The sequence below is a fragment of the Ovis canadensis genome, chromosome 3 (assembly GCF_042477335.2).
Source record: "Ovis canadensis isolate MfBH-ARS-UI-01 breed Bighorn chromosome 3, ARS-UI_OviCan_v2, whole genome shotgun sequence".
Classification (NCBI taxonomy): Eukaryota; Metazoa; Chordata; class Mammalia; order Artiodactyla; family Bovidae; genus Ovis; species Ovis canadensis.
In genome coordinates this window covers 69,839,954-69,867,901 of record NC_091247.1, presented here as the reverse complement: position 1 = coordinate 69,867,901, position 27,948 = coordinate 69,839,954, and the positions used below count along the sequence as shown (strand labels likewise).

The 27,948-nt window shown below is 38.9% G+C and overlaps 1 protein-coding gene across 2 annotated transcripts; it reads left to right on the top strand.

The window, feature by feature from the left end:
- The first annotated feature begins 1,677 nt into the window (after positions 1-1,677).
- On the top strand, positions 1,678-27,624 carry CIMIP6 (ciliary microtubule inner protein 6). Of its 2 annotated transcripts, none has more exons than XM_069583346.1 (5): positions 1,678-1,798; positions 5,762-5,909; positions 12,953-13,106; positions 25,325-25,440; positions 27,190-27,624. In XM_069583346.1, the coding sequence occupies exons 1-5, from the start codon at positions 1,773-1,775 to the stop codon at positions 27,556-27,558; spliced, it is 813 nt and encodes a 270-aa protein (XP_069439447.1). In that variant the 5' UTR covers positions 1,678-1,772; the 3' UTR covers positions 27,559-27,624. The 2 variants fall into 2 exon arrangements, with proteins under 2 accessions (XP_069439447.1, XP_069439446.1); XM_069583345.1 differs by having other exon boundaries at positions 5,762-5,969.
- The last annotated feature ends 324 nt before the right edge of the window (positions 27,625-27,948 follow it).

Sequence of the window (27,948 nt, the reverse complement as noted above, 5' to 3'; positions counted from 1 at the left end):
AAACTTCACAAAACCTTAGGTTATCCTTTCCCTATTCTGTGAAGAAACTGAGGCTCAGAGAAGTCAGAACATTCACTCAACGGAACCAGCTACTCAATAGTGGAATCAGAATTCAAACACTGATGTCCGCCAAGGCTATGCTTCCAACCACAGTTTAATAGTTAGGATACAACCTAACTTAATAGATGAGTATGAGGCATTTAATTCAGTCAGAGCAAATGCTGGGCTCCCAAGCAGGAGTTCACTTAATGTTAATTCCTTGCTTTTGATTTCAACCCACTCTTCTCATACACATTTACTCATCTCCTTAACTCCCTGAGTACACATACACATAACCATATACTCACACACACTCTTGTCTTTTTATCAACAAGGTCCACACTCAGGTGTCTAGGTAATGAAAGTGAAAGAACGTGAAAGTTGCTCAGTCCTGTCCGACTCTTTGCAACCCCATGTACTATACAGTCCATTGAATTCTCCAGGCCAGAATACTAGAGTGGGTAGCCTTTCCCTTCTCCAGGAATCTCCCCGACCCAGGAATTGAACCGGAGTCTCCTGTACTGCAGGTGGATTCTTTACCAACTGAGCTATCAGGGAAGCCCACTATGCATCAAACTTCTATTCATTTACTCTTCTTCCTCTTAAGCTCATTTCTGTGCAATGATTCCTGCGATCCTACCTCAACAAACCTCTGCTGCCCCATATCTTTCAAGGTAAATGTAAACACACACTAAGACTGAGGCTGGGTTACAAAATATATACATGTGCATAGTCCAATATACAGCAGAATTCAATTCAAAAAGGAGTCTTCTCTTCCCATTATCTCGGGAGATGCCCGAGCAATACCAAAGACATTTGGCTCTGGTAGTGGAAATTGGGAAGCAATGGTGAAATGAGGTAAGACATTCCAGGGCCCGGAAGTGGACGCAAGTCATCAGCTGCTTCTCTGAGGAACTTGTTCTTTTTGGATAAGGGCTGTACGTACAGGCCTCGATCTGCTGCCACAGCCTCCAGCCCCCTCTACCTGATTCTGAACCCCGCTCAGGCTGGAGCAGATGCCCACCATGCGGGGAGTCTCATTTGTAGGAGATGAGTGTTTCCTTGCTTTATTTTACTGTTTGCCGCCAGCCAGGGTAAGGAGGATGTGTCAGAAATCGTGGAGAACAGCAACAGCCAAGCTTTCTCATGCAGAGACTAAGCAACTCAGGAGCAGCAAATCATGACTTGCACTCAAGTATTTAATGGATCATGGGGGAAACAAGCTTCTCTCCTGCCTGTCTGCCCTTTTGGAACCAGCTCTGGCAGACGTGGGCAAAACCGGGGTGGCGTCTTGCGGGTCTCTAGAGGGTGGGCGATGCAGGGACGCGAATAACTCAGCCCCTCACCCCGCACCAGGGCCAAGGGCCTAGCGGGAGGCTCCGGAATCGCCCCTTGATGATCCCAAAAGACAGACTGGGCCCTGATAAATATCCCGCCCGGCCGGATATAGGGAGCGGAGCTTACAGCGGTCCGGGAAGTACACAGTCAGATCCAGCCACTCCCTCCCCATCGCCAGCCTCACCCTCTTGCTGCGGAGCCGACAGGGTTACTACGCCTGCGCAGTACTAGTCCCGCCACTCCCACGCTTTCCGAGGCCTCCTGCTCAGCTTGCTGTCGCTTAGCAACGTGCAAGTCACAGTCGCGGGTTCTCCGCGCGTCCCTTTCCTGGCAGGGTTTAGTCCATGGTTTTCCTGTGAGGCTCCTCATTGCCTCGAGTCAGACCGTAGGAGCCCATGGAGGGAAAGGAGGATAAGCAGCAGTAAGTGCTGAGCATTGGTTTTCTATTTCTCCTTCCGAAAATGTTTTCTTCCCTGGGGGGAGGGTTAAGTGAGATCCGAAGGGTGTCTTCAGGCCATCAGGGCCTTTCCTCTGCCAATCCCCTTTCCTACTCTAACTTCTAGTATTGAGTGCAATAATACTTTTTAAAACGCATTGTTTACTGAGCCCCCTACAATGTATCAGGCAATTTACATGCATTTCTTGGCCTAAAATTCCTGACGCAATACCATCTTGAATCATCCATTCCTTCTGACATCTAACTTATTAGCAAATTCTGTAGGCTTTACCTTGAAAATAAATGCAGACTCCACGATCCAGTATCTCTACCGTCATTCCCACTCAAGGCAGCGTTCTGCGTGGTCTTTTTACAGCATAAATTTAGATTCCTGTTCATCCTTGGCCACTGCAGAGGAAAAGCTTCTACAACGGCCACTGTGTGTCCTTTGCCTTCCTTGGCCTTGTCTGGACTTGCCTCCCTTTGACAGGGTTCTGCTCCAGCACTGAGGCCTCCCTGCTACATCTGCAGTAACTTTCTGAGTGTGGTCCCCAGAACAACGTCAGCATCACCTGAGCACTTATTCAAAATGCACATTCTGGGGGGTGGTGAGAGGGTCCCCTTCTCTCCACAGATGCACCATATCAGAAACTCTAGAAGGGCATGATAATTGGGTGTTAACAAAGCCTCCAGGTGATTGTGATGTACCCTAAATTTTGAGAACTATTCAATCAAGCAGCTTGTTACAGCTTGTTATGTCATGAAGCCAGGTTATTTGCTTCCAAAGCCTGTTACTTTTGTCTCTAAAATGGTGGTTCTCAAATTTCAATGTATATAAGAATAATAGGGTTTCCTGGGAACCTGCCCTAAAGATTGATTTGGTAGGTTAGGGAGGGGGCCCTTGAATTTGCATTTCTGACAAATTGACAACTGATACCAGGGCTGCTACTCCAGGAACCACACTTGAAAAAGCACCGTCCTAAGGTCAGGTACTTCTGCTGCAAAGCTTTGGCAGCTACAGTTCCCTTGCTAGAATGCACTCCCTCAATATCCACTTAGTTCTCTCCCCTCTTTCCTTTTTTCATTGCCACCTTCGTAATGCAGCCTCCACCTTATCTAAAAATGCCACCTACCTCCCATAGACACGGACTTCTTTCCCCCATTCCCTGATTTATTTTTGTCCTCAGTACTTAAAAGACTATATATTTTACTTTTTATTTCTCAATTGCCTTCACCTGCTAAAATGTAAGCTCTGTTTACTTTGTTGCTTCTCTATCCTCAGTGCCTCAAACAGCACCCAGCATATAACTCAAATATTTATTGAAAGAATGAATGATTTAACGTTATTCTCACATGTCTTATGATAGGTATTATTGTCCTTACCATGCAAAGAATTGGAAACCAAAACTCAGACAGTAAATGGCAGAGCTGGGATTCCAACCCAGGTCTGACTTACTTCAGAGCCCACTAGTATTTTTAACTGGAGAAGGCAATGGCAACCCACTCCAGTACTCTTGCCTGGAAAATCCCACGGACGGAGGAGTCTGGTAGGCTGCAGTCCCTGGAGTCGCTGCAAGTCAGACACGACTGAGCAGCTTCAGTTTCACTTTTCACTTTCATGCACTGGAGAAGGAAATGGCAACCCACTCCAGTTCTTGCCTGGAGAATCCCAGGGACAGGGGAGCCTGGTGGGCTGCCATCTATGGGGTCGCACAGAGTCAGACACGACTGAAGCGACTTAGCAGCAGCAGCAGCAGTATTTTTAACTGTGCTTTCTTTCTAGTAACAGATAACTGAGAACTCCATATCTCACATTTATGAGTCAATCTAGAGCCACTCAGACCACAAATACTTAATCAAATGACTGCATCAGTATGTGAGCAAACAGCCACAGTCCTTTCCTTAGGGACCTGATTCTAGTACAAATGTACTTCTGGGTTACAACTATGAGAAGCAGATGGAAAAAACTGATGCCAGAAGTCTACGATGATAATGGCCTTTAAATAAATTCATTTCTGAAAAGATAACAGGAAAAGCTTTTTGAAGTGATTTACACTTAACCAGTAATCATTTTTTCCAAACCCTTCACAGAGAGCAACTTCTGTTGGGACACAGGGAACTGGAATCCAAGGGTCCTGAATATTGTGTGTGTTCTGGGTGAGAGTTGGGTGTGTACAGTTAACACAAAGCCAGAGTGACAGATAAGTCCAGCAGATTCACCAGAAATGTGTAGACAGTATAGTGGCAAGACGCTTGTCTGGATACTGGGTACATAATGATGAATGAAACCCAGTCATCACCTTCATGGAACTTAATGGCTTGTAAAGGATATTTGTAGTGCTTACTAGAACAAGTAAACAAAAATAGGTACATAAATGATAAATCGTAGTTTGTGTTATGAAAGAAATGAACAAAGTACTAAAACAGAGAATACATGGTGTGGGAAGGGGAAGTCTAGGAAAAGCTTCTGGATTCTTTACCCACTGAGCCACTAGGGAAACCCAAAAGCTTCTGAGGAGATGAGGTTTCAGCTGGAGACCTAAATGGTAATGAGTCAGGAGCTGTGCAGGGAGCTGTGGGGTCCAGCAGATGCCCTGAGGGGAGAGGAGACTAGTGTGTTCCAGGAACTGAAGGGTAGGCAGTCTGACTGAAGAGATTAGGGGAAGTAGGGTCACACAGGGTCTCAGAGTTACAATAAGGACGAAGTGTTTTATCGTAAATGCAATGGAAAGCCACTGCTGCTGCTGCTGCTGCTAAGTCGCTTCAGTTGTGCCACTGGAGGGTTTTAATTGGAAAACCTGACAAGATAGAAGAGATGGACTTGGCTTTGGTTTGAAGTAAGGTAGGGTCATGGGCACCCACTCCAGTATTCTTGCCTGGAAAATCCCATGGGCGGAGGAGCCTGGTAGGCTGCAGTCCGTGGGGTCGCGAAGAGTCAGACACAACAGAGCAACTTCACTTTCACTTCTCACTTTCAAGCATTGGAGAAGGAAATGGCAACCCACTCCAGTGTTCTTGCCTGGAGAATCCCAGGGACGGGGAAGCCTGAGGGGCTGCCTTCTATGGGGTCGCACAGAGTCGGACATGACTGAAGTGACTTAGCAGCAGCAGCAGCAGCAGCAGGGCCATGGACAAAGCTAAACAGAATACTCACTTTCTCTATAAATTTCTAATCTTATTCATTCACCTTCCATGGGTCAGGGCTTTGACTTTTTTCTACATAAAAAGTATCTAAACTCAATATTTTATTCTTACCTTTATTTTTCAAGTATCTGAAATTTTTAAAAAAGTACCTTTTATAAAGTCTATTACTCATTTGAAAGGATAAACAACTTTATAAACTATTCCTTTAAAATATTTTTATTGATAACATTAGAAAAAAATCAATAATTTTTATTTTTATTCCAGGGTAGTCATTAGAAGCAAAAAATGATGAGATTGAATTAGCTGTTCTGATGTCTGCATAGTGGTCTCTTCCTGAAAAGATAAATAATAGTGCTCATTTGGTAGCTTTTGTAAGTCTGCTAGGTGAGCCTTTAAAATTAAATAGATGGCTTTGTCACCTTGTCCAGATGACTAAATTTACTACATAACTAACTTAAAGAAGATGAATTAAAATTAGCATGTGACATAGGCATACTGTAAACATGATTTGTAAGAATGATCAAATCACTACTCTTTCTTTACTCCAAGCAAATGTCTGTACACTGCATCGGTATAACAGTAATAAAGAATCACGATTAAAACAAATATATCTTTATCTTTTATATGATTTCAAATGAGAGGATACTTTCTCAAATTTTAATTGCACCATCCCCCAATATTTATTAATAAAGCCTAAATTGTCTTGACACCCGAAATATATTTAAATCTTATTTTCTATGATTATCAATCAGCACTGAAATGTTCACTGGAATAAAGGATATACTATTTAATTATGTTTTTCAGACAGCATAAAATAGAAGATGTTGGTATACTGTATGTAACTGAAAAAGAAGAATTCAAACATGAAAAAAAACCTGGAAAAAGTATTCAACATTCAAAACCATGTGTTGGGAGAGGACGTGTATATTATGCTAAATTCATTAACACAAATGTAAGAACATGCAATGAACCAGTTCCCTACATAGATGTCAAAAAAGAGCCAGAAAATCAGGTTGGATTGATGTTCATTACATACAAATATAGATTTAGATTCAGAAATGTTTTGCAGGATCATTTTGTCACAGACTACTTAGAGGGTGTGACATATCTCAGACTAATCCTTTGTATAATCCAACAGTTAAAAGCAGTAATCTGGAACAATACTCACAGATAATGTTTGCATGCAAACAATGTGTGTGTTTGTAGAGAAGGAATCCAAAATAATTGTTTTTCTCAACTGGATCAGATTATAGTCACTCAGCAGTGCTTAGGGAGAGGAGGGGCTATTGAAGAAATCTCTTCTAAAATATTGTATTTGTGACAGATATTATAAAAATTTCCATGATACTCAGTAATTCAAATACTTTCTATAAAAAATAGCTACCGATTATTGAAAGTGTGCAACATGCTAGGAATGAGCTAAGAGTTTCATGTAAACTATATCCTTTAATCTGGACAACTATTTCTAGGAGAAACTATTGGAAATAGTTTAGTGATGACACGCTCTAATACAGTAAATTAACATAACCTGAGATGACACAGTAAGCAAATGTCACAGTCACATTTCCGACCCAGGACTCTCAGTTTAGCTGAATCACACTTTCATTCACTATTATATTAAATACAGTCCATTATCTTTTTTTTAGAATCAGGTTTGTTGAGGTTTATTGTATTAATTTCCTGTGTTGCTGTTAATGATTACCACAAACTTAAAACCATAGCTTAAAGCAACACAAAGTTATTCTCAACAGTTCTGAAGCTCAATAGTCCACAGTCAATCTCATTGGCCACCGGCAGAGCTGGTTCCTTCACCAGGCTCTAAGGAAGAATCCACTTCCTTGTCTTTCCCACCTTCTAGAGGTTGCTGCATTCCTTGGCTCACAGACCCCTCTTTAAAGCCAACAATATAGCATCTTCAAATCTCTGACTGACTTCCCTGCCTCATTCTTCTATAGACCCTTGTGATTATACTGGGATCCTTAGAAAAAAATAATCTGGATAATCTCCCCTTTCCAAGATCATCTGTCATAGCCGCCAAGTCCCTTTGCCATGTAAGGTTAGGTGTGCCTAGTCATGTCCAACTCTTTGTGACCCCATGGACTGTAGCCCACCAGGCTCCTCTGTCCATGGAATTTTCCAGGCAAGAACACTGCAGTGGGTTGCCATTTCCTACTCCAGGGAAGGTTAGGTATAGTTCCGATTTAACTTAACATTTAAATGGAGATTGCTTTTTGTGAGCTCTGTTTACACAGATAACATCAACTATTCATGTCATGAAACAGCACACCACAGCCCTGTGTGTAAATGTGATAAATAAATAAATAAGATAAATAGATAAATAAATAAAGTTTACCTTGGTTTTTAAAAATTAACTGGTTTATAGTAATAATGGCTTTAAAATGAGTAAAGAAAATAAAGTTACTTAAATATTTAAATTGACGTATATCTTATGTATTTTTTTAAGAAAATGTCTTTAGCATATAAGATTGGTTGATTTTACTTATTTGCAAGATTTTAAAATTAAATAATCAATTATATAGTTCTACATAGGGACATCAAATTGGTGATATTAGAAAAAGTAAAAACAAGTTTCAGCTCTGTTAGTTCCAATGAAAACTAATTTGGTTGTCTTATATTTTAAAATATTGGTAAATATTGATATTTCAAAGACAATTATACTAGGTCAGTGTTTTACAAATTGTATTTTTTGGAGCACTAACCTTTGGCTTTGTGCTCAACAAAATAAAGCTTCAAAGTCAAATATGCTGTGGAAAAGCTGTATTTTTATATACCCTTCTGAGAGCTTCACAATTCACATCAGTAGATAAAGGTTCTGAGAAATCCTGTGGTAAACTTGTTTAACTTGCTTATCTTAGTATTTGTAAAATCTATTTAACTATGGAAACCTCTTTTATATAATACTTATTAACATGCTGCAGAACTAGTATTCCACAGAACACAATTCAAGGATAACTGTTGCCTTTTCCTGAAAATGGTGCCGAAGGCAAAGAAGGAAGCCCCTGCCCCTCTCAAAGCTGAAACCAAAGCAAAGGCCAAGAAAGCAGTGTTGAAAGGCGTCCACAGCCACAAACAAAAGATCTGGAGGTCACCCACCTTCCAATGGCCCAAACACTGCGGCTCAGGAGGCAGCCCAAATATCCTTGGACGAGCGCCCCTAGGAGAAACAAAGCTGACCACTATGCCATCATGAGATTCCCCTTCACCACAAGTCAGCCGTGAAGAAAATAGAGACAGCAACACACTGGTGTTCACTGTGGCTGTCAAGGCCACCCAGCACCAAACTAAACAGGCTGTGAAGAAGCTCTATGACATTGACATGGCTAAGGACAACTCCCTAAGCAGGCCTGATGGAGAGAAGAAGGTGCATGTTTGACTGGCTCCTGACTATGCTGCTTTGGATGTTGCCAACAAAATTGGGATCATTTAAACGGAGTCCAGCTGGCTAATTCCAAATATAAAAGTTTTCACTACTTAAAAAAAAAATAAAAGAGTAACCGTTATTGAGCAAAGTATGAATTGCTTAAAAAGGTATTTTTTCAGCATTCTTTCTGATCCACAACAAAATACAGAGGAATGTGGATACAATGTAACTCTAGTGTTTGCCATAACACAAATTTTTTAAAGCCACGGAGGTATACTAAAAAACATATGATTATCTATGTGTAAATTGTTGTCAAAAGTCTGTATTTCCCTAGGAATCCCTACAGTATAATGTTATGTTCCACAGACAGCACCCCCATACCATACCCCCATCATCACCAGCAGTCATCTTGGCCAGGCTGCTCTAGAGCTTGGCTTACCACCTCTAACATTCTCTTAACTAGTTTCTCCAGGATATCCCACTTGCTTTCACTATATCCCCCCAGGATTCTCCCTTAGTTTCTCAAAGAATGGAAATAATTTTACTGATGCATTTTTGAAGATATTGGGATGACAGAAGTATAATACAGAGATGGCCTCACAGTGGTTTCCAAGTGTAGCCAAGAGGCCTGCAGTACAACGGCTCTTGGGCATTCCAGGAGCCTGCGTCATAGTGAGTCTTGTCATTAGGAATCTCCAGGTACCTTCCTACCATGGAGCCCCAGTGCTGGTCATACTAGGGCAGGGACCCTGTGCTGGAAGGGAGGACTTCATCCTCTGGGTCCAAAGTTTGGGGAACAACTTTTTCTTTAGGCAAAACTCCCTCTACAGTCTGCAGGACTGTGGTCTGACCCCCAAAACCTAGACAGAGCAATTACAGAGCGGGCCTTTTCCAGTCTCCTTTATCATAAATAACTCCACATCAGCCCCTCGCAATCCAGTGTAAGTGACTGTACACAGAGTGGTAAAGTTTTATCCTTAGTCCTCCCCTTCAGCGTGAGGTAAAGGGAAAAAAGTAAGCCTCCACCTTTACCTTTAATCTTTATAATCTGAGCAAATGCTTGGACCAAAAGGGCATGCACAAGTATCTGGGTGCATTCTCGCTTTCAGTCTTCTAGGAAGGAACCAGACTTTGGGGGCATAGGGCAAACTATTCAGAAATAGAAAAGATAAAAAAAAGTTTTTGAACTGTAGGATTTCATTCTCCTGAAGTGAGGATTCATCCAATTGATGACAGTAATCAGAACACTCACCAACTCCAAGGGTCTTAGAATCATCAATCACAACAGGAAAAATTGCTCATTATTTTCCTTATATGCATCCGTAAAACCAGAGAGACCATTTTGGTAAAATTCTAAATTCAAGTTTTCTTGAAAGGTGAACAATCTCTGCTTTAAGGCTAGCTTTTGCACTATACTCTGGTTTAAGGAAAAAAACTGAAGTCTACCAGACATAGTGGTTCACTCGTTCCAGAGTCACTTCTCCAATAACTTGGATGTTAGCAAAATAAATTTCTGACCTACAGAAGATTATATAAAGAAAATACCTTAAAACCTTATCATATGGCTTCCCTGTTGGTCCAGTGGTTGGGAATCTGCTTGCCAGGGTGGGAGACACAGGTTTGATCCCTGGTCTGGGAAGATCCCACATACTGTGGAGCAACTAAGCCTGAGTGCCACAACAAGAGAAGCCACCACCACCTATGGAAACTAGAGAGTAGCTCTCAACTCGTTCACAACTAGAGAAAGCCCAAACACAACAATGAAGAACCAGCATAGCAATGAAGAATCAGCACAGCCAAAAAAAAAAATAATAATAATAATAATAATCTTTTAAAAAGCCTTATCATAGAAGATCTTTCTCAAGATATTTACTTATAGCCTCTTTTTATTTTTGAAATAATTTAAATAACTTGGTGTTTATCTGGCTTTGCCTTCCACAGCAGATTTGCGATAGCAGTGCAGCACAGAAATGAGAGGCTCACACCAATAGATGGGGGCAGAATCGGGTGCAGCTCTGCTACCTGGTAGAGATACACCTTGGAGAAGTTACTTCATCTGCCACCAGTTTTCTCATCTGTACAGGGTGTGTACATATCTGGTAGAACTGGTACACACCTCAACACCTTGTGTCGAGAATAAGGGAGAGAAGGCCTAGACCCTGGGACATAAGCACCACAGTAATCACAGAGTAGAGAAAAGCAAGAAGCAGGCACTCTGACAACAGTAAGACGAAACTATTTTGAGCCAGAGTTAGAAGATGCCATCTGTGTAGTGATCTGTTCTAGAATTCCTCGGATCTACATCAAGTAGTCTTTTTCGCAATTCACTTTTAAGTTCATTCTGAAAAATGAGGCATTAGCCGGTTTTTCCTACTCCAAATTTCTTTGATTTGTGCAAACATTCATTTTTACCTCTGGTTACAGGTTGTTACTGGCCCTCATTACCAGTTGCAAAGGGAGGTCGAACTCTTTTCAACTGTGCAGGGCTTAGTTCATGCACATGGTCTTTGGTCCATGTCCATCTTATCTTTTTTTTTTTTTTTAATCATTTGGGGGCTTCCCTGGTGGCTCAATGATAAAGAATCTGCCAGCCAATGCAGGAGACACAGGTTCAATCCTTGATCTGGAAAGATCCCATATGCCACTGAGCAACTAAGCCGGTGCACCACAACTACTGAGCCTGTGCTCTAGAGCCCAGGAACTGCAACAGCTGAACCCATGTTCTGCAGCTGCTGAACCTCGTGAGTAGGGAACCCTCTCTAGAGCCCGTGCTCCGCAACAAGAGAAGCCTCCACAATGAGGAGCCAGTGCACGGCAACTAGAGAGTAGCCCCTGCTTGCTAAGACTAAAGAAAAGCCAACAGCAATGAAGACCCAGCATAGTCGAAAATAAATAAATAGATAATTGACTCTTTTGGCCATGTCAAACAGCATGTGGGATCTTAGTTCCCCAACCAGGGAGCAAACCCTTGCCCCTGACATTGGCAGTGTGAAATTTTAACCCCTGGACCACCAGGGAAGTCCCCATCCCATCTTTTCAGTTTGAAGATAATTTCTCTTAAGGAAGAACCTCGGATTGAATGGCTCTGACTTCAGCTCTAAACAAGGCACACTTTGAATTCTAAGCCTTTCCGAGATTTCTTGCTATAATAGATTTCTTTCCCCAAAATACCCTACTTTTCCTTCCTTTGGTATTTTCATAACTTTCTGCTATCTAAGCTTCTTGACAATCTCCTGACAAGATGACTCCATTAGAGTATGTTTTCTTTGAATCTACTACTGTGCACCTTTTTATACATACAGGTCTCTTTGGAAATTAGCTCAGTTGAAAGCTAACTCCCTAATATAGCCATATAGGTTTCTTTAGATGTCTCCTTCTTTTTTAAATCAATGCAGCTTCAATTGTATTTTCAGAATTTAACTTACTAGAATTTCATATTTATTGCCCTTGAATCATATTTTAAAGTCTCTGACTGTGCAATAACAGTTGATTTTTTAAAAGGATGATCTCTTTCTTTAAAGCCCTGGGTAGCTGTTTGAATATACCCAAGGTTACTCTCAGGCAGTGTTCTTGCCTGGAGAATCCCAGGGGCAGGGGAGCCTGGTGGGCTGCCATCTCTGGGGTCGCACAGAGTCGGACACAACTGAAGCGACTTAGCAGCAGCAGCAGCAGCAGCAAGGTTACTCTCATTCTCTAATATCCAAGAACTCTGAGGTATCACAGTTCCCTTTTCCCAAGGTCCTCTTCTACCTGATCAACCAGATGAAAAATTTTTTAGGCAGTTCTAAGACAAGTAACAATTCACCTCACTGCTTTCTCAGCTTCTAAAAGATCAAATTGTCAAATGGGCTAATGTAGACTCTTCATTTGCTTCATACTTAGGTCATGTTTTATTATGAAAAATTCAGTAACACGAGATATTTCTGCTTAGAACAAAATTTTTCAAACTGAGTCATTAGTGAGTTATAAATCCATGTGGACTGCAACCAGCTTTATGAAATGAAAATTAAAAAGTAATATAATAGAAAAATAGCCAAGTGCACTGCAGGTCGTAAAAATAAGTGTTGTTTTGTGAAACCTCTAGTTCTATGTGAATGTATGCAGTGGGTACTGTTGCATGACATAAAATGTATTTTGTGGTAGGGGTCATGGACTAAAAACTTTAGAAAACCATCATCTTAGATGATAATACATTATTTGTATTGCTGAAAGGAAAAGAACAGAAAGTAAATTTTAGATTAAATCATGTTTACTATATGTTAATACATAGGCATACATGTGTACATATATATATAACTATAGTATAAAACATAGAAACATAACTATTCTGTTGATTTTTACCACTCCATCTGTGGATAGAAGGTAGTTTAAGAACATAGCAGCTGTATTTTAGCTAAAAGTACATGATAATGCATTTTTAGATGCCTTTTAAGAAATATAGCCTTTGTGAAAATATTCAATACGTTTATTCCTAGATTTCAAAACTGTATTTTAGTACTAGAAAAATCCAGTAACTTGTTGAATCGAAGTACTAAACATTCACAGACATCAAACAGCACATGAAAATATCTTATAATATCCAATTTTATGTTTCCATTTTCCTTCTCACGAAGGGTGATTGGTGGCCACATAGTAAAGGACTGGAAAATCCATTCCAACCACCTTATGACACTAAGAGCACCCAGAGGAGTGACTTTAAGAAGCCAACATGCCCATTGGTTTCTCCAGTCAAATACAGCAAGTTGCAAAAGCCTTCTTACGGAATAGGTAAGGTTAGCATGTCGCCATGTCTCAAGTTACTGCTATCAAATTAAGATGTATTAGATGTGCTTTTACCTCCTGGGAAAAACTAGTCCTCTACAGGAGTTGAAAATATATGTGCGGCAAGTGCAGCCCTTGACAAGTTTGTTTCTCATCCCTTCCTGGTGGACAATTTAGCTCTAAACATGTTTAATGTAACATAATAAAAATTGTAATAATCATTGATAACACTAGCCTCCAAGTCAGAAATATAGTGGCGTTCTGCACATTACTGCCAGCAAACTTAAAACTGTAACTGTTAAAATAGGAGGCAACTCTAACAAGCAGTATTTCTCAAAAAACACACTGAGGGACACTAGTTTTTATGATGTTTATAGATACTGCTCAAAAAAAAAAACAGGGAAAAACTGAATTTATAAAATGAAACAGTTTTTTTCTTACTACAGAACTCTTAAAACCCTTATTCTAAGCATAAGCATAATGAGTTTCCAAGAAGAGGAATGAAGTATGCTATGTTTGAATGTAAAAGACAACTTCATCCTTTGCAGAAGATCATCTACATGACTGGTATCTCACAAAACATAATTTAGGAAATACTGTTCTATACACTATTCATAGAGTTTGAGACCTAAAATTTGTTTTACCTGATGGCATCATTATCATAACTAAGTCTTTCACACTTATTCAATTTGTTTCTATTTCTTAACCCAGTCCTACCCATCTCTGCCACAGGAGTAGGATTTTTTGGCAAGCCTTTTTTTTGCCCACATTTACTAACTTACTTTTACCATAATGAGAAATTATTTATATTTTTTCTAAGCCAACTAAAAAAGTCTAGGTCAATTGACTCTACTGGTGAAATGAAGTAAAACATGGCTCCCTCCTCCCCCAAATGACTACCAAAAAAAAAAAAATCACTTGAGTTCTTTCACTTAGGTGAATTGTATTTGATCAATGACACTAATATCAATACATGTTTAGAGATAATAGTGCTTCACATTTTTAAGGCTGAGTGGTGGTTTACCATGGTCTGGGAAGAGCCTATGAAGAAAGAACTATTTTTGTTAGCTCTTGTCCTGAATGTGAATCTTCATCAGTATTAATTAACTAGAATAGTTCCAATAAAACACTGCAGTTTATGTATGTTTAAGGGTTTATTTGGGAATACAATTTTTAATAATTCTCTTTTTTGACCCCATGACTGCATTAGTAGCCCACCAGGCTCCTCTGTCCATGGGATTTCCCAAGCAAGAATACTGGAGTGGGTTGCCATTTCCTTCTCCATTTAGCAAGTCTTCAAGCAGACATCAAGCTTGCCAGGAGAAGTATCAATAACCTCAGATATGCAGATGACACCACCCTTATGGCAGAAAGTGAAGAAGAACTAAAGAGCCTCTTGATGAAAGTGAAAGAGGAGAGTGAAAAGGTTGGTTTAAAACTCAACAGTCAAAAAAGATCATGGTATCTGGCCCATCACTTCATGGCAAATAGATGGGAAAATAATGGAAACAGTGACAGACTTTATTTTCTTGGGCTCCAAAATCACTGTGGATAGTTACTGCAGCCACAAAATTAAAAGATGCTTGCTCCTTGGAAGAAAAGCTAGGACAAATCTAAACAGCTTGTTAAAAAGCAGAGACATTACTTTGCTGATAAAGGTATGTATAGTCAAAACTATGGTTTTTCTAGTAGTTATGTATGGATGTGGAATTTAGACCATAAAGAAGGCTAAGTGCCAAAGAATTCATGCTTTTGTACTATGGTGTTGGAGAAATCTCTTGAGAATCCCTTGGACAGCAAGGAGATCAAACCAGTCAATCCTAAAGGACATCAACCCTCAATATTCATTGGAAGGACTGATGCTGAAGCTGAGGCTCCAATACTCTGGCCTGCTGTGAAGAGCCAACTCACTGGAAAAGACCCTGATACTGGGAAAGACTGAAGGTAGGAGATGGGGACAACAAAGGATGAAATGGTTGGATGGCATCACCAACTCAATGGACATGAGTTTGAGCAAACTCGGGGAGATAGAGAAGGTCAAGGGAGTCTGATGTGCTGCAGTCCATGGGGCGGCAAAGAATCAGAAATGACTGAGCGACTTAACAACAAATAGAAGTGCAGGATCAAGTCCAAACAAAAATGTATTTATTGAGTACCCTCTCTGTTCTCACCCTATACAAAAGTTCACAAGATAAATATTAAACTTTCTGAACACAACAGTAAGCAGTGAAGGATTGCTTTGAGGTCAACAGTCCCTCAGTTGTAGCCTTCTGGCCTCAGTGACTGGCCAGTCTAGTTAAGGATACAAAAGGCAGCTAGACTGAAGGTAGGATATTAGAAAATAGTCATATTTAACATCATTTCTACCTCAAGAAAGGCAATACATCGGGAGGGCAAGCCATGAGATAATCTATAACAATGGTGTCTCTTTTAGGAATGTAATAAAGTTTCCACTTCTAATTCAAGATGGTAGACTGAGCAGAAACATCTAAATCCCCTGCCTCCCACAACCCTACTACATGATACCAAAGCAGGCAACCCACAAAAGACCCATAAAATGAGAAGAAGGGAAGGAAGAGCTTTCTGATATATGAGAAAGAATGGAAGACTGCTGATGGATAAAAGACAGCAAAGAAGCAATAATCTAGAATATATAGAAGGAGAATATATAAAGGAGAGCCAATCTGCCTGAAAAAAAAAAAACAGAAGTGTCTGAAGGCTCAGTCAGGAGACAAAGCAAAATGGAAAGTGTGGAGGGAGAATTAGAGGGTTACTTAAATAACTTCTCCAAGTCATGAGTACTCTACCCTCTCCCCACATTGGCTGCTAGAGTCCAGTGTCTCAGCCAGATGTCAACTACCACACTAGTTAGTTCAGTATTTCAAACTGGTCTCCTCTCCTATTCTTAACTTATGAAGGGACAACCAAAGATTAGAATTATGCCAAATTATATATATTTTTTAGTTTGGAGCATAAAGTCAAGAAAATATCACAGAGCATAAAAAAACAAAGACAAAAACCTTAGAAAATATGAGAGAATAAAAACAAAATAGAGAATCATTCTTGGAGTTCCAACTCTTCTGGAGCTCCAGAAAAGAGTAAATGTAAAAGAGAGAGAATTATCCACACATAACATTTATTGAAAGTGAAAGTGTTGGCCTCTCAATCGTGTCCCCAGGTCTCCTGCATTGCAGGCAGATTCTTTATAATCTGAGCCACCAGGGAAGCCCTAAACATTTATTAAGTATATACTATCTGCCAGGTACTTTATGAAACTTCTAAATGTTAACTCTTTCAATTCTCACAGCAACATTATGGAATATAATATTAATAGTATAGGTGACACTAGTGGTAAAGAATCCGTCTCCCAGTGCAGTTCAATCCCTGGGTTGGGAAGATCCTTTGGAGTAGGAAATGGCAACTCACTCCAGTACTCTTGCCTGGAAAATTCCATCGGCAGAGGAGCCTGTAGGCTACAGTCCATGAGGGTCATAGAGATTTGGACACAACTGAGTGACTGAGCACAATACTATTAATACTCTCATTTTTCAGATAAGAAACCAGAGTTTAAGAGTTTTAAAAAATAATTCCCTCAAGACTACACAGCAAATAACTGGTGTCTGAACTCACTCTGACTCTAGTACCTGTAAAAATAACCAGTACTTGGACTTCCCTGGCAGTCCAGTGGTTAAGATTCTGCACTTCCACTGCAAGAGACACAGGTTTGATCCCTCGTTGGGGAACTATAAGATCCCATATGCCATGCAGCAAATATTAAAATTAAAAATAACCAGTACTCTACACAGCCTCTAAAATAATAATAATTTCCCAATTAAAAGAAAGCCACTGAAAGAGTCCACTGAGTACTTCAAAATATGAAGGGGAAAAAAAAGACACACACCTACACATCACTATGAAACTGTAAAACAACAATTATAACAAGATTCTAAAAGTTTCCATTAAAAGAAAACCAAGTCACCACCTAAAGAATAAGTATATGGAATTAAGCAACACCACTGGAGGAGCACAATGGAGTTAATGTCTTCAAAGATCTCAGGGGAAATCATTTTTAACCTAGCAAAGAGGATTCTATTTGACATTTACACTAGAACCTTTTTTAACCCCTAGTGACACTGGGCATTGGATCAAATGAGAAAGAAATGTAGTACTAGCACAGTATTTGGTCATTAAATGAACAAAATTCATATGATTGTTAATATATTGTAAATACTATATAGTAGTTTTCAACTTTTAGCATCACTCTATAGACACAACATGGAAATTTTTAAAGCTTCCCTGGTGGCTCAGACTGGAAAGAATCTGCCTCCAGTGCAGGAGACCCAGCTTCAATACCTGGGTTGGGAAGATCTCCTGGAGAAGGGAATGGCAACCCACTCCAGTATTCTTGCCTGGAGAATTCCATGGGCAGAGGAGCCTAGCAGGCCACAGTCCATGAGGTCACAAAGGGTAGGACACAACTAAGTGACTAACAAACACACAGATCAGGCACTACCTACTTTGTCTCCTGAAAGTCATGTTTGTTTCAGAACCAAGTACACAGGTGAAAATTGGTTCTGAAAAGAGTATTCTCTACCTCCTTGGTCTGACTTATATACTCCTTCTCTAAATCCCCATACCATGATATCAGGACCAGCAGGAGATAAAGTAGGTAGATCTGGCAGGTCAAACAGGATCGTGTAGACCACAGCAAAGAATTTGAAATTTATTCTACAAACAATGAGAAATAACTAGAGGCTCTAAACGGGGAGAGTGATATCATTTACATTTTTAAAAGATCCTTCCAAGGATCTGAGGTTTGTTTTTTTTTTAAGTAGTTTTTTCTATAAAACATTCAAAGTTGAATGCTTTAGTAAAGACTTGCTAAAAGGTCATTCACTAACTTAAAAATGCTAACTAAGAGTGGGTAAAATAACTGTAAAAGAAGAGAAAGCACAAATTTTTAAAATTTTGAAGGACGCTGTAACTCATTTTCCTTCAAAAGCTTCCTTAAGTTTCCATTCTGTGTTAAAGAAACAAACTGAAAAGGATGCATCAGGGTGTGGTTTGCGCAAGAAGTACAAAGTGAAATTCCAAACAGACACTTCCTCAAAGAAAATGCCTTTGCACTTGAATAAAATTTTGGTAAATGGACTGCTTAAAATATCTAGACATGTTTCATCATTGACTGTGATTCTTTGCCAGTTACTGACTTCTTTGTGAGCAAACCAGTCGGTCCCAATACTTTCTCTGAAAGTAGCTGTTTCTTCTCTGGTTCAAGAAGGGACGTGGTGGAAGACAACACAGAAAAGACAGGCTTTGTTCTAGGATGAACAAGCAGGACCTGGCCATTTCATAAAGGAACAACCATAATCACTGTCTATAGGTCTGTCAGTTTTCTCAAAGAGGAATCCTCCAAGCTCTGCCTGGAGTAGGGGAGAGAAAATCTGGGAATCCCTCAGGCAATCTTCAGGTTACAGGTTCACCTTGCACCACTTTGCATGCTCCTGGCCTCAGAAGCATCTGATGCCAAACACATGAACTAGATTGATTTTCACCCCACCTCCTCCTCCACAAGCACTTAGCTTCCAGTTTTCTGGGATCTACTCAAGTCAACTGCCACTTATCCATCTGCTTCCCAACTTCCAAATTTGTTAGTATCTTTGCTCATATTTAGTTCTCTTTTGTTTCCTTAAGACTTTAAGACATTTTAATTTCTTTACTATCACCGTACTATCTTTTTCCTCTTTCTGTCTCTTCCTCTCTCGTTCTTTTATTGGTATTTCTCATTGCCAAGATCATTACTATATTCCAGGTCCTACCACTATGCCCAGACTCAACAATTATTAAGTTAAATGATAATTCATATTATTCAGTAGATTATTTAAAGTCATAATATAACTTACACTAATAACACACAACATAAACCTGCAATTTATTCATAGTTTAGATGGTGTTTGGATACTAGATGAGAATGATTTTAGTTTATGTAACATTTTAAAATGTATATAAAAAACCAGTCTGTATATGTCAGATTTTTAATGTATATATACATGTGTACATATTTATATATATGCATACAGACAGAAAACGTGTATATAAACATGCGTTACTAACAAAAGTCACCTCATAGTTATTCTTTTCCATCAGCCCACTTAATTACGCCTGGCTTTTGGCATTTTAGTAATGTCATCTTGTGCAGATAATGAAAGTGCCCTTTATGTCTTGTACCAACACACAATTTCCTGGCTGCCATCCATGGTCAGTTTAACAAATGGCTATACTCCATCATATCTGAGTCGCTGTAGAAGTAAGTGTTCACTTTTGGTTTTATATAATAAAACTTTACAAATTGGAAAAGCTGATCTAGTTTATAAGGGAGGTATTTCTAATTTAAATGAAATTTTGACTGGTTATAAATCACTTGATATTTTAACATTCTTGCAAATTCAGATACAGTGCTAAAAATATTTTTCTAAAATAGGTTTTAGTTTGTGTTGCTTCTTTTGTATCAGGGTATGACAATGATTTCTTGCTATAATTGTATTCAAGTTTCTTATTTTTCACTGTATTTTGAAAATCTGTACTGTTGTTTTTACATTAATAATCTTTTATTTAAGATGAAAATAAATCCTACTTTGAAGAATGGGGTTTCTAATAGAAAAATTATACTGAGGAATGCTTTCTTAAGTAGATACAAACAAAAAGTTAAGAACATTTTTCAAAGTAAAAACTGCTAAGTTCCCATTAATATGAGGAACAAGTTGTGTGCTTGAACAAATCCTGCCTTTGTTGATAAAATATAGATGGCTAGACACCAACTTGTTTGGAAAATTCCTATTTTAATTAGAAGTTTCCAAGAAACAGAGAGTGGATTTCAAATATTTTTCACAGACTTTGCCTTACTTTTGGAAGCCTCATCTAACAAGGCTTCTTTTAAGTAATTATTTTGGGTCCAATTTGAATTCTTAAGTAACCACGAAGAACTTGAATATCTTCTTTGATGTTTTCCCACTTAGATGATCTTCACTACTGTGGGCTTCCTTTAAAATCTCATATATTTGCATAAATGCATATGGTAGTTATGCCTACTTTTAATAATGTCTGGGTAAGGAACTTCTTTCTGTAATACTCTAGATTGCCTTCCTTGCCTCTTTATTAGTCTCCATGAAGATATTTTTTTAAGTTACTACTTTTAAGATTCTGGGAGGTCCTATTTAAAAGATGATTTAACTTCCTTCTGAAGTCTTTCTGGCTGTTATCTGCCTAACAAGTCACTCCAACATTTAGTTGCTTAAAACAATTATTTTATTTGCTCATGATTCTGCAATCTGGGCTGTGCTCAGCTGGGCAGTTCTTTGGCTGGTCTTATCGGTGGGCACTTGAGTGGCTTAATTTAGTTGACAGGGCGTCTGAGGACGGAACTCAGCTAGGATGCTGGAATGATTGGGCCTCTCCTTCTGCATTTGGTCTCTGAATGTGGTTTCTCTAGCAGGGTAGATGGACTTCTTACATGGCAGTTCAGGGCTCTCAAGAACGCAGTGTTTTCTTAAACATTATCCTAGAACTGGCATGATATTGCTTCTGCCTCCAATTGACTGAAGTTAATCACAATGCCAGTTCACATTCACAGAGGGACTGTGCAAGGATGTGAATACTGGAAGGCCTGACTCTTTGGGGCCATCAGTGTAACACACTAGTTCAATGTCTTTAAATAGTTCTTTCCATTAGAATTTAGGAATGGCCAACTCGTGACCTCTCTTTGTCTGAAACTGTGTAAACTAAATTGCCCTCACTCTTTAATGAATGAAAGTATAGCTGGATATAGAATTCTAGATCCACAGTTACTTAGCTTTTATACCAGGAAGGTATTATTCCACTGTCATCTGGATTCTATCGTTACGTCAAGTGTGCAAGTAAGCCAGTTGTTAATCCTTTGAAGGGCTCATGTTTCAGTAGATCTTTTTTATGTTTTAAGGGAGTCTTTGTATACAGAAAGAGCTTATAGTTACTTATGATTTAAATTAATATTCTAGTTTTAACATTATAAATTTAAAGATATTTCTTTCCTTAAGCCTTTAATTTTTAAATATAATAGTGGATAGTAACTTTCACTTATGCTTTGATATTTAAACTCAAGTTGAACATAAACCTTAGGCACATAAGGGTTTAAACATAAACCCTTCTTGATTTATTTCTATTCTTGAGTTCTTCCTCTAGAAATTTTTTAAAGTGATCTGTTTTACAGGAAAATATTCTGAGGCCTTCTTTGCCTCTGAATATTTTTTATTCTGGCTTCATAATTAAATGACAGTTTGGCTGGATATAGAAAATCCAGGCTTAAAGATTTTCCCTTTAATATTTAAAAAATATTAATGTTATCATATGTCCAATGTTGTTGTTATCAAGTTTGATATAAATCTGCTTATTTACTCTTTTGTAGGTAATCTACCTCTCCTCTTTGAAAACATTTAAAATTCTTTGTCTCACATGACTTTAAATTTCTCTATAAAATGTCTAAGGTAAGTTTTTTTTCTTTATCTACCATGCAGGATTTGGAGGAGTGTGAGCCAAATGAGAGATCTAGGGTGCAAAATAAGGACACACTCGCTCCCAGCATTGTGCAAGTGCCTCCTTAAATTTGCATCCCATGGGCCTCACCTGCTCCACCTTACTTCTGACCCTGCTACCTGTTTGGTAATCTGTGACCCCTTTCACTCTGAGGCATCTGGATTTTAATTCTAATATATGTATCATCCTTAAACATTTCATTTTTTGCCTTCTAGATTTCCTGAATTCTAGTACTAGTATTTCTATCATCCATGTCTCTTAGCTTTTTAATTTTATTCTTTTAACCTTTCCAGATGTCTTCTAGGAGAGCATCTCAGTCTGACTTTCTAGTTCATAAATGTTATTTATCTCATCATTTCCATTTCAACTATTAATTTTTCATTTCTAATATTTTACATGATTTTTTTATGTTCTCATTCTTGCTTTATTATTAATACCTTCTATATCTTTGAAGATATTTGTTATGCTTATTCTATTCTTGGTGCATAGGTTCTAATAATTCTCCTTCACATACATGTTTTAAATTTTGTTGTCTTTCTTTTACAGTGTCTCTCTAGTTTAACTTTAGGTCATATTCCACAAGGGGAATTATCAACCTCTATGAGGGCAAGACTAAAGACCAGGGCTTGGACTGTGTGCCTCCCAGTGAATTTAAGGCAAGAAGATGAAGGTCAAGCTGGGCCAGCTGTGAGTTAGGCCCCACAAAACCAGTTTTGACCATCTCTATTTTTTGTCCCTACTGAGACCAATCCTCTAGTCAGGGCTCCACTCCTTTCTCCTTTAAACTCCTGAAAAGAGGCATCACTGAGAGAAAGCTCTTGATGTTTTTAATCCACCAGCACTGACAGTTGCTAGGGGAATGCTGGAGGAGGAAATGCCCAAGGGGGCCGCATGCGTCCATTTTCATCAGCTTCTTACCCTGGAGGGATTTCTGTACTGTTTCGATGATGTCACTAGGTCGACAACAGATGGCTAGACTGTTGCTGCCAGTTTCTGCTGCCTTCAGGCAAACAATGATCTTCCTAAGGCAAGGCAGGGGAAAGTCAAGAGCAGATCTGAAAAGCTCTCAACCTATTCTCCACTGGCTATTTCGGATCTCCTATCCTCCAGCCCAAGCTGCCACCAACCCTTCATACTGGTTTACTAAACTCTTTAGTTTTCTCGCAGTCTTTTGATAGTTCATTGAATTCATGCCTGATGGTTTCCCTTTTGTCAGGATACGAAAGAGCTCTCCTGCAGCCTAACTTGGAAATCCCTTTCTAATTTGGTCCATCATCCTGGAGACTTTATAGACACTGTCTTTAATCCTCACAGCTCTGAAAGGGAAGTATTATTATCCTCATTTTAGAGACAGAAGTGATTTGTCCAAAGTGACACAGGTGGGATATGTGGGAGAGCTGGAATTTGAAAACACATCTATCTTTTCCCAAAGCCCATGCTTTGGATACTCCATTGACTCCACCTAATTAATGCCTCAAATTAGAAGAGCTTCATTTTATTCACAAAGTTATCAGACTATGTTCCTGGAAACATTCACATTCTGTGAGCTGTACCATGACATTTACCCCAAAACTGACAGTCTTTTCCAAATTGGTAGAAAAATATGTTATGGTTGGAATTTTCTCAATTTAGTGGTTGTCCACAAATTTTTGGCACCTGCTGTCTTTTGTGTGATAGCAAATCCTAAAGGAAAGGTAATGATTAGGTAGAAAATGAGTTTTGAGTATCTGATCTCACTTAGAAATCAAGGAAATGTTATCAATTAGCATTTTTTCCTGGTAGCTGGAAAAGAATGCCATCTCATATCATGTAATATATAAATGTTTGAATGCTTCATTCCTGCTAGTAAAATTAGTTTATATTAATGTCTGACTATTGAACTGAATTTGTGAATACTTAATAAATGTAAATTTACTAACATTTTTCCTTTTTATATGCACTCCCTAATTTTAAAGGCATTTTTTTGATTAAATTTTATTTTTTAATAGTGAATACATGCATATGGTACAAAATTCAAATTGTACAATAGGACGAAGAGTGAAAGTGAATCCACCTTTCTCCATCTCCATCCTCCAGTCTGCTAACTCCATCCCCCTGCAGCAACCACTGTTATCAGTTTCTTGTTATCACTCGATAGATATGGTAGTGATATGTATGTAATTACCTTATGTATGTCTTTTCTATAAAAAGGAGAAATTATTTATTTTTAAAATTAATTTATTTATTTTAATTGGAGGCTAGTTACAATATTGTAGTGGGTTTTCCCATACATTGACATGAATCAACCATGGGTGTACATCTGTTTCCTATCCTGAACACCCCTCCCTCCTCCCTCCCCATCCCATCCCTCAGGGTCATCCCAGTGCACCAGCCCTGAGCACCCTGTCTCATGCATCAAACCTGGATTGGCGATCTGTTTCACATATGATAATATACATGTTTCAATGCTATTCTATAAAAAGGAGAAAGTTTTAATTTTTTCCTTGACAGAATTTTATGTCACTAAACTGGGTGTTACTCTGACTGCTTATATAACATTGTGTGCTAAAAGCAGAAATAAAGTGAGTTTTAAAAATTAAAAAGTTTTAACATTGAGAGTCCAATATAATAAACCCCTGCATAGATAGCTATTACCCACATTAAAAGATTATTTTAAAGTGATTTTTAGAGAGCTTAATACTCTTGCAAATTTTCAGATCCTCTGTTAATGGGAAATGAAAAGAATTATGTGTTTAATTCTAGGTGCAGCAGCCCTGGCATCTTCCAGTTGATCTGTCAGTGCTATCTGAGAGCAATTTGTGCATAAATTTCTCAAAACCTTTCTAGTAGTAAAAAACAAACAAACAAACAAAAAAAAACCTGACAAATAAATTGTACTTATGCTTTTCCTAGCACTTTGGTTGGTATATGTGCAAGAAGCAGACCTAACAGTAGGTTTTTAAAAGCCATCAAAGCTATGGTTGTTCCAGTAGTCATGTATCGATGTCAGAGTCGGACTATAAAAACAGCTGAGCACCAAAGAATTGATGCTTTTAAACTGTGGTGTTGGAGAAGACTCTTGAGCATCCCCTGGACTGCAAGGAGATCAAACCAGTTAATCCTAAAGGAAGTCAGTCCTGAATATTCATTGGAAGGATTGATGCTGAAGCTGAAACTCCAACAATACTTTGGCCACCTGATGCGAAGAACGTACTCACTGGAAAAGGCCCTTATGGTGGGAAAGACTGAAGGCAAGAGGAGAAGGGACAACAAAGGATGAGATGGTTGGATGGCATCACCAACTCGAGACATGAGTTTGAGCAAGCTCCGGGAGTTAGTAATGGACAGGGAAGCCTGGTGTGCTGCAGTCCATGGGGTTGCAGAGTTGGACACAACTGAGGGACTAAACTAAACTGAACTGCATTAATATTAGCTTTTTAAATTACTAGCAATTCCACATGCGGGGCTAATTTGGTTGTTTTGATTTGGTTCTTCTCATAGAGAAAGAATGATAAGTCTATCATAGTATTATTTAGACGTGTTTAGGTAACCTTGCATACTTAAAACAATTTAGTTTCATTCACATTTTTTATAAAACAAAATATTATAAATACTTATGTTTCCATATACAAATCTAACTTGTATCCTGACCTTCAGAAAATCTTTTTCCCCCTTAGTTCCACTTGTCTCTCCCGATGCATCAGCAGAACTCCAAAGGAACTTTAGAGAGCGCATCTCTTTTATACATCAATATGATGCCAGGAAAACACCCAATGAGCCCATTCGGGGAAAGGTGAGACGGTATTTAGAATCAATTATTTAATACTTTATGATGGTGGATAGATTTATGCTAGAACTCCAAGCTTTTTCAAGTCACAATCATTTTTCTCAAAGTTGATTTAAACAAACTAACATGGTTATTAGGAGGATAAAAATCTTAAACACGTGTCATAATCAAAACTAAAGAATGATATCATCATTTTGGATCACAGTATTTGGAATTTGGTTCAAATTAGTAAAATCATTCACTTAGCATAAAGCAAGTTCCAAATAAGAAAAGGAGTATGTCAAGGCTGTATACTGTCACCCTGCTTATTTAACTAATATGCAGAGTACTTCATGAGAAATGCTGGGCTGGAAGAAGCACAAACTGGAATCAAGATTGCCGGGAGAAATATCAATAGTCTCAAATATGCAGATGACACCACCCTTATGGCAGAAAGTGAAGAGGAGCTAAAAACCCTCTTGATGAAGGTGAAAGAGGAGAGTGAAAAAGTTGGCTTAAAGCTCAACATTCAGAAAACAAAGATCATGGCATCTGGTCCCATCACTTCATGGGAAATAGATGGGGAAACAGTAGAAACAGTGAGACTTTATTTTTTGGGGCTCCAAACTCACTGCAGATGGTGACTGCAGCCATGAAATTAAAAGACGCTTACTCCTTGGAAGGAAAGTTATGACCTTCAAAAGCAGAAATATTACTTTGCCAACAAAGGTCCATCTAGTCAAGGCTATGGTTTTTCCAGTGGTCATGTATGGATGTGAGAGTTGGACTGTGAAGAAAGCTGAGCACCGAAGAATTGATGCTTTTGAACTGTGGTGCTGGGGAAGACTCTTGCGAGTCCCTTGGACTGCAAGGAGATCCAACCAGTCCATTCTAAAGGAGATGAGTCCTGGGTGTTCATTGGAAGGACTGATGCTGAGGCCGAAACTCCAATCCTTTGGCCACCTGATGCAAAGAACTGACTCATTGGAAAAGACCCTGATGCTGGGAGGAATTGGGGGCAGGAGGATAAGGGGAAGACAGGATGAAATGGTTGGATGGCATCACCGACTCGATGTACATGAGTTTGGGTGAACTCTGGGAGTTGGTGATGGACAGGGAGGCCTGGCGTGCTGCGATTCATGGGGTTGCAAAGAGTCGGACATGACTGAACGACTGAACTGAACTGAAAGCAAAGCAATTTGATAAATTTCTGTATATATGTAGCAGGGGGATGCATATCAGGTTTATAAATTTAAACAATGATGTAACAGCCAATTGCTGGATTTTTTTTTTTTACCAACTACAGATGTTTGTTTTCATATTTCACAATGGCTAACAATAACATTTCACAACTATTAGTTGTTGGAACTAATAGATGTTTGCGATGCAGTCATAAATCCTTAGGTCTTTAAACTGCAGTTTCTACTGTTTCCATAGCAACCCAAACAGCAAGAAAGGAAACTTGATATGAATAGTCTCATACAATCCAAATGACAGAAAAATTGAGAATGAGAGATAATGAGATGCTCCTCTGACTTTGCTTTTCCTTTCCTGTTCATTTTCTGGTGCACCTTTGTTCATACTTTGAGTGGTTCACCGATAATAATTACGCTGCTGCAGTCTACAGTTTCAGACTAAGGTGACAGCTAATGAACAGGCAGAGAAGTAAGAGCCTGTTTCAACCAGGACTTGAGCTAATACATGAACTCAGGTCACAGCTGCATCTTCCAGCAACTTGTGTGCCCTGGTTAACATCAACTTTGTTTTCCTTTCCAGAGACATGGAGTTTTTGTGCAGACAGAGATAAAACCAGGGAGTAGGCCAACAGTTCCTGAGAGAACAGAGGTATTACTGAATGCTTCAGGGTCACGCTCATCAGAACAGTCCAAAAAAACAGAGAAAGGAAACTCAGCGGAAAGCAAAATGATCTCACCCGGTCTCTGCCGACAAAATTCCCAGGAGTTGTTAGAGACTAAAACTCACTTATCAGAAACAGACATCAGAGTGGCAGCCAGTGCCTCCCCCAGAAGGCCTGAGAAAAGGGAGAAGACTGCAAAAGTCTTTCAAATAGCCGTGGTAAATGCTCTTCTCACCAGGCATGATCCTTTAAGTCCACCAATAAAAAGTCAAGACAAATCAGGATAAATTACCTTCTTTAGAAAAAAAAATAAACCTTGGAACATAGAGAAATTTCAGAATCATCATACAGGCCCTCAGGTTTGTTTTTTCTTTGATCAATAACCTCAAAAATTACAATTTATATAAAATGGGAAGATGAAAAAGGGATAATAAAATACACCAAAAATTCAAGTGTGGTCTTCAATGAGTGATGGACATAAGACATATTTCTATGTCATATTTATAAATATAACAACTTTGTTGTGTACAATGGATGTAATTAACAAATATAAGAGGCCCTGTTAGATAGTCGTTAATCATGGCTTTAGAATCAAACTGGGGTTGAAATTTTGGCTCCAGCACATATAAGCGATGTGATCTTGGATAAATTACTTAAACTCTCTAGAATTCAGTTTC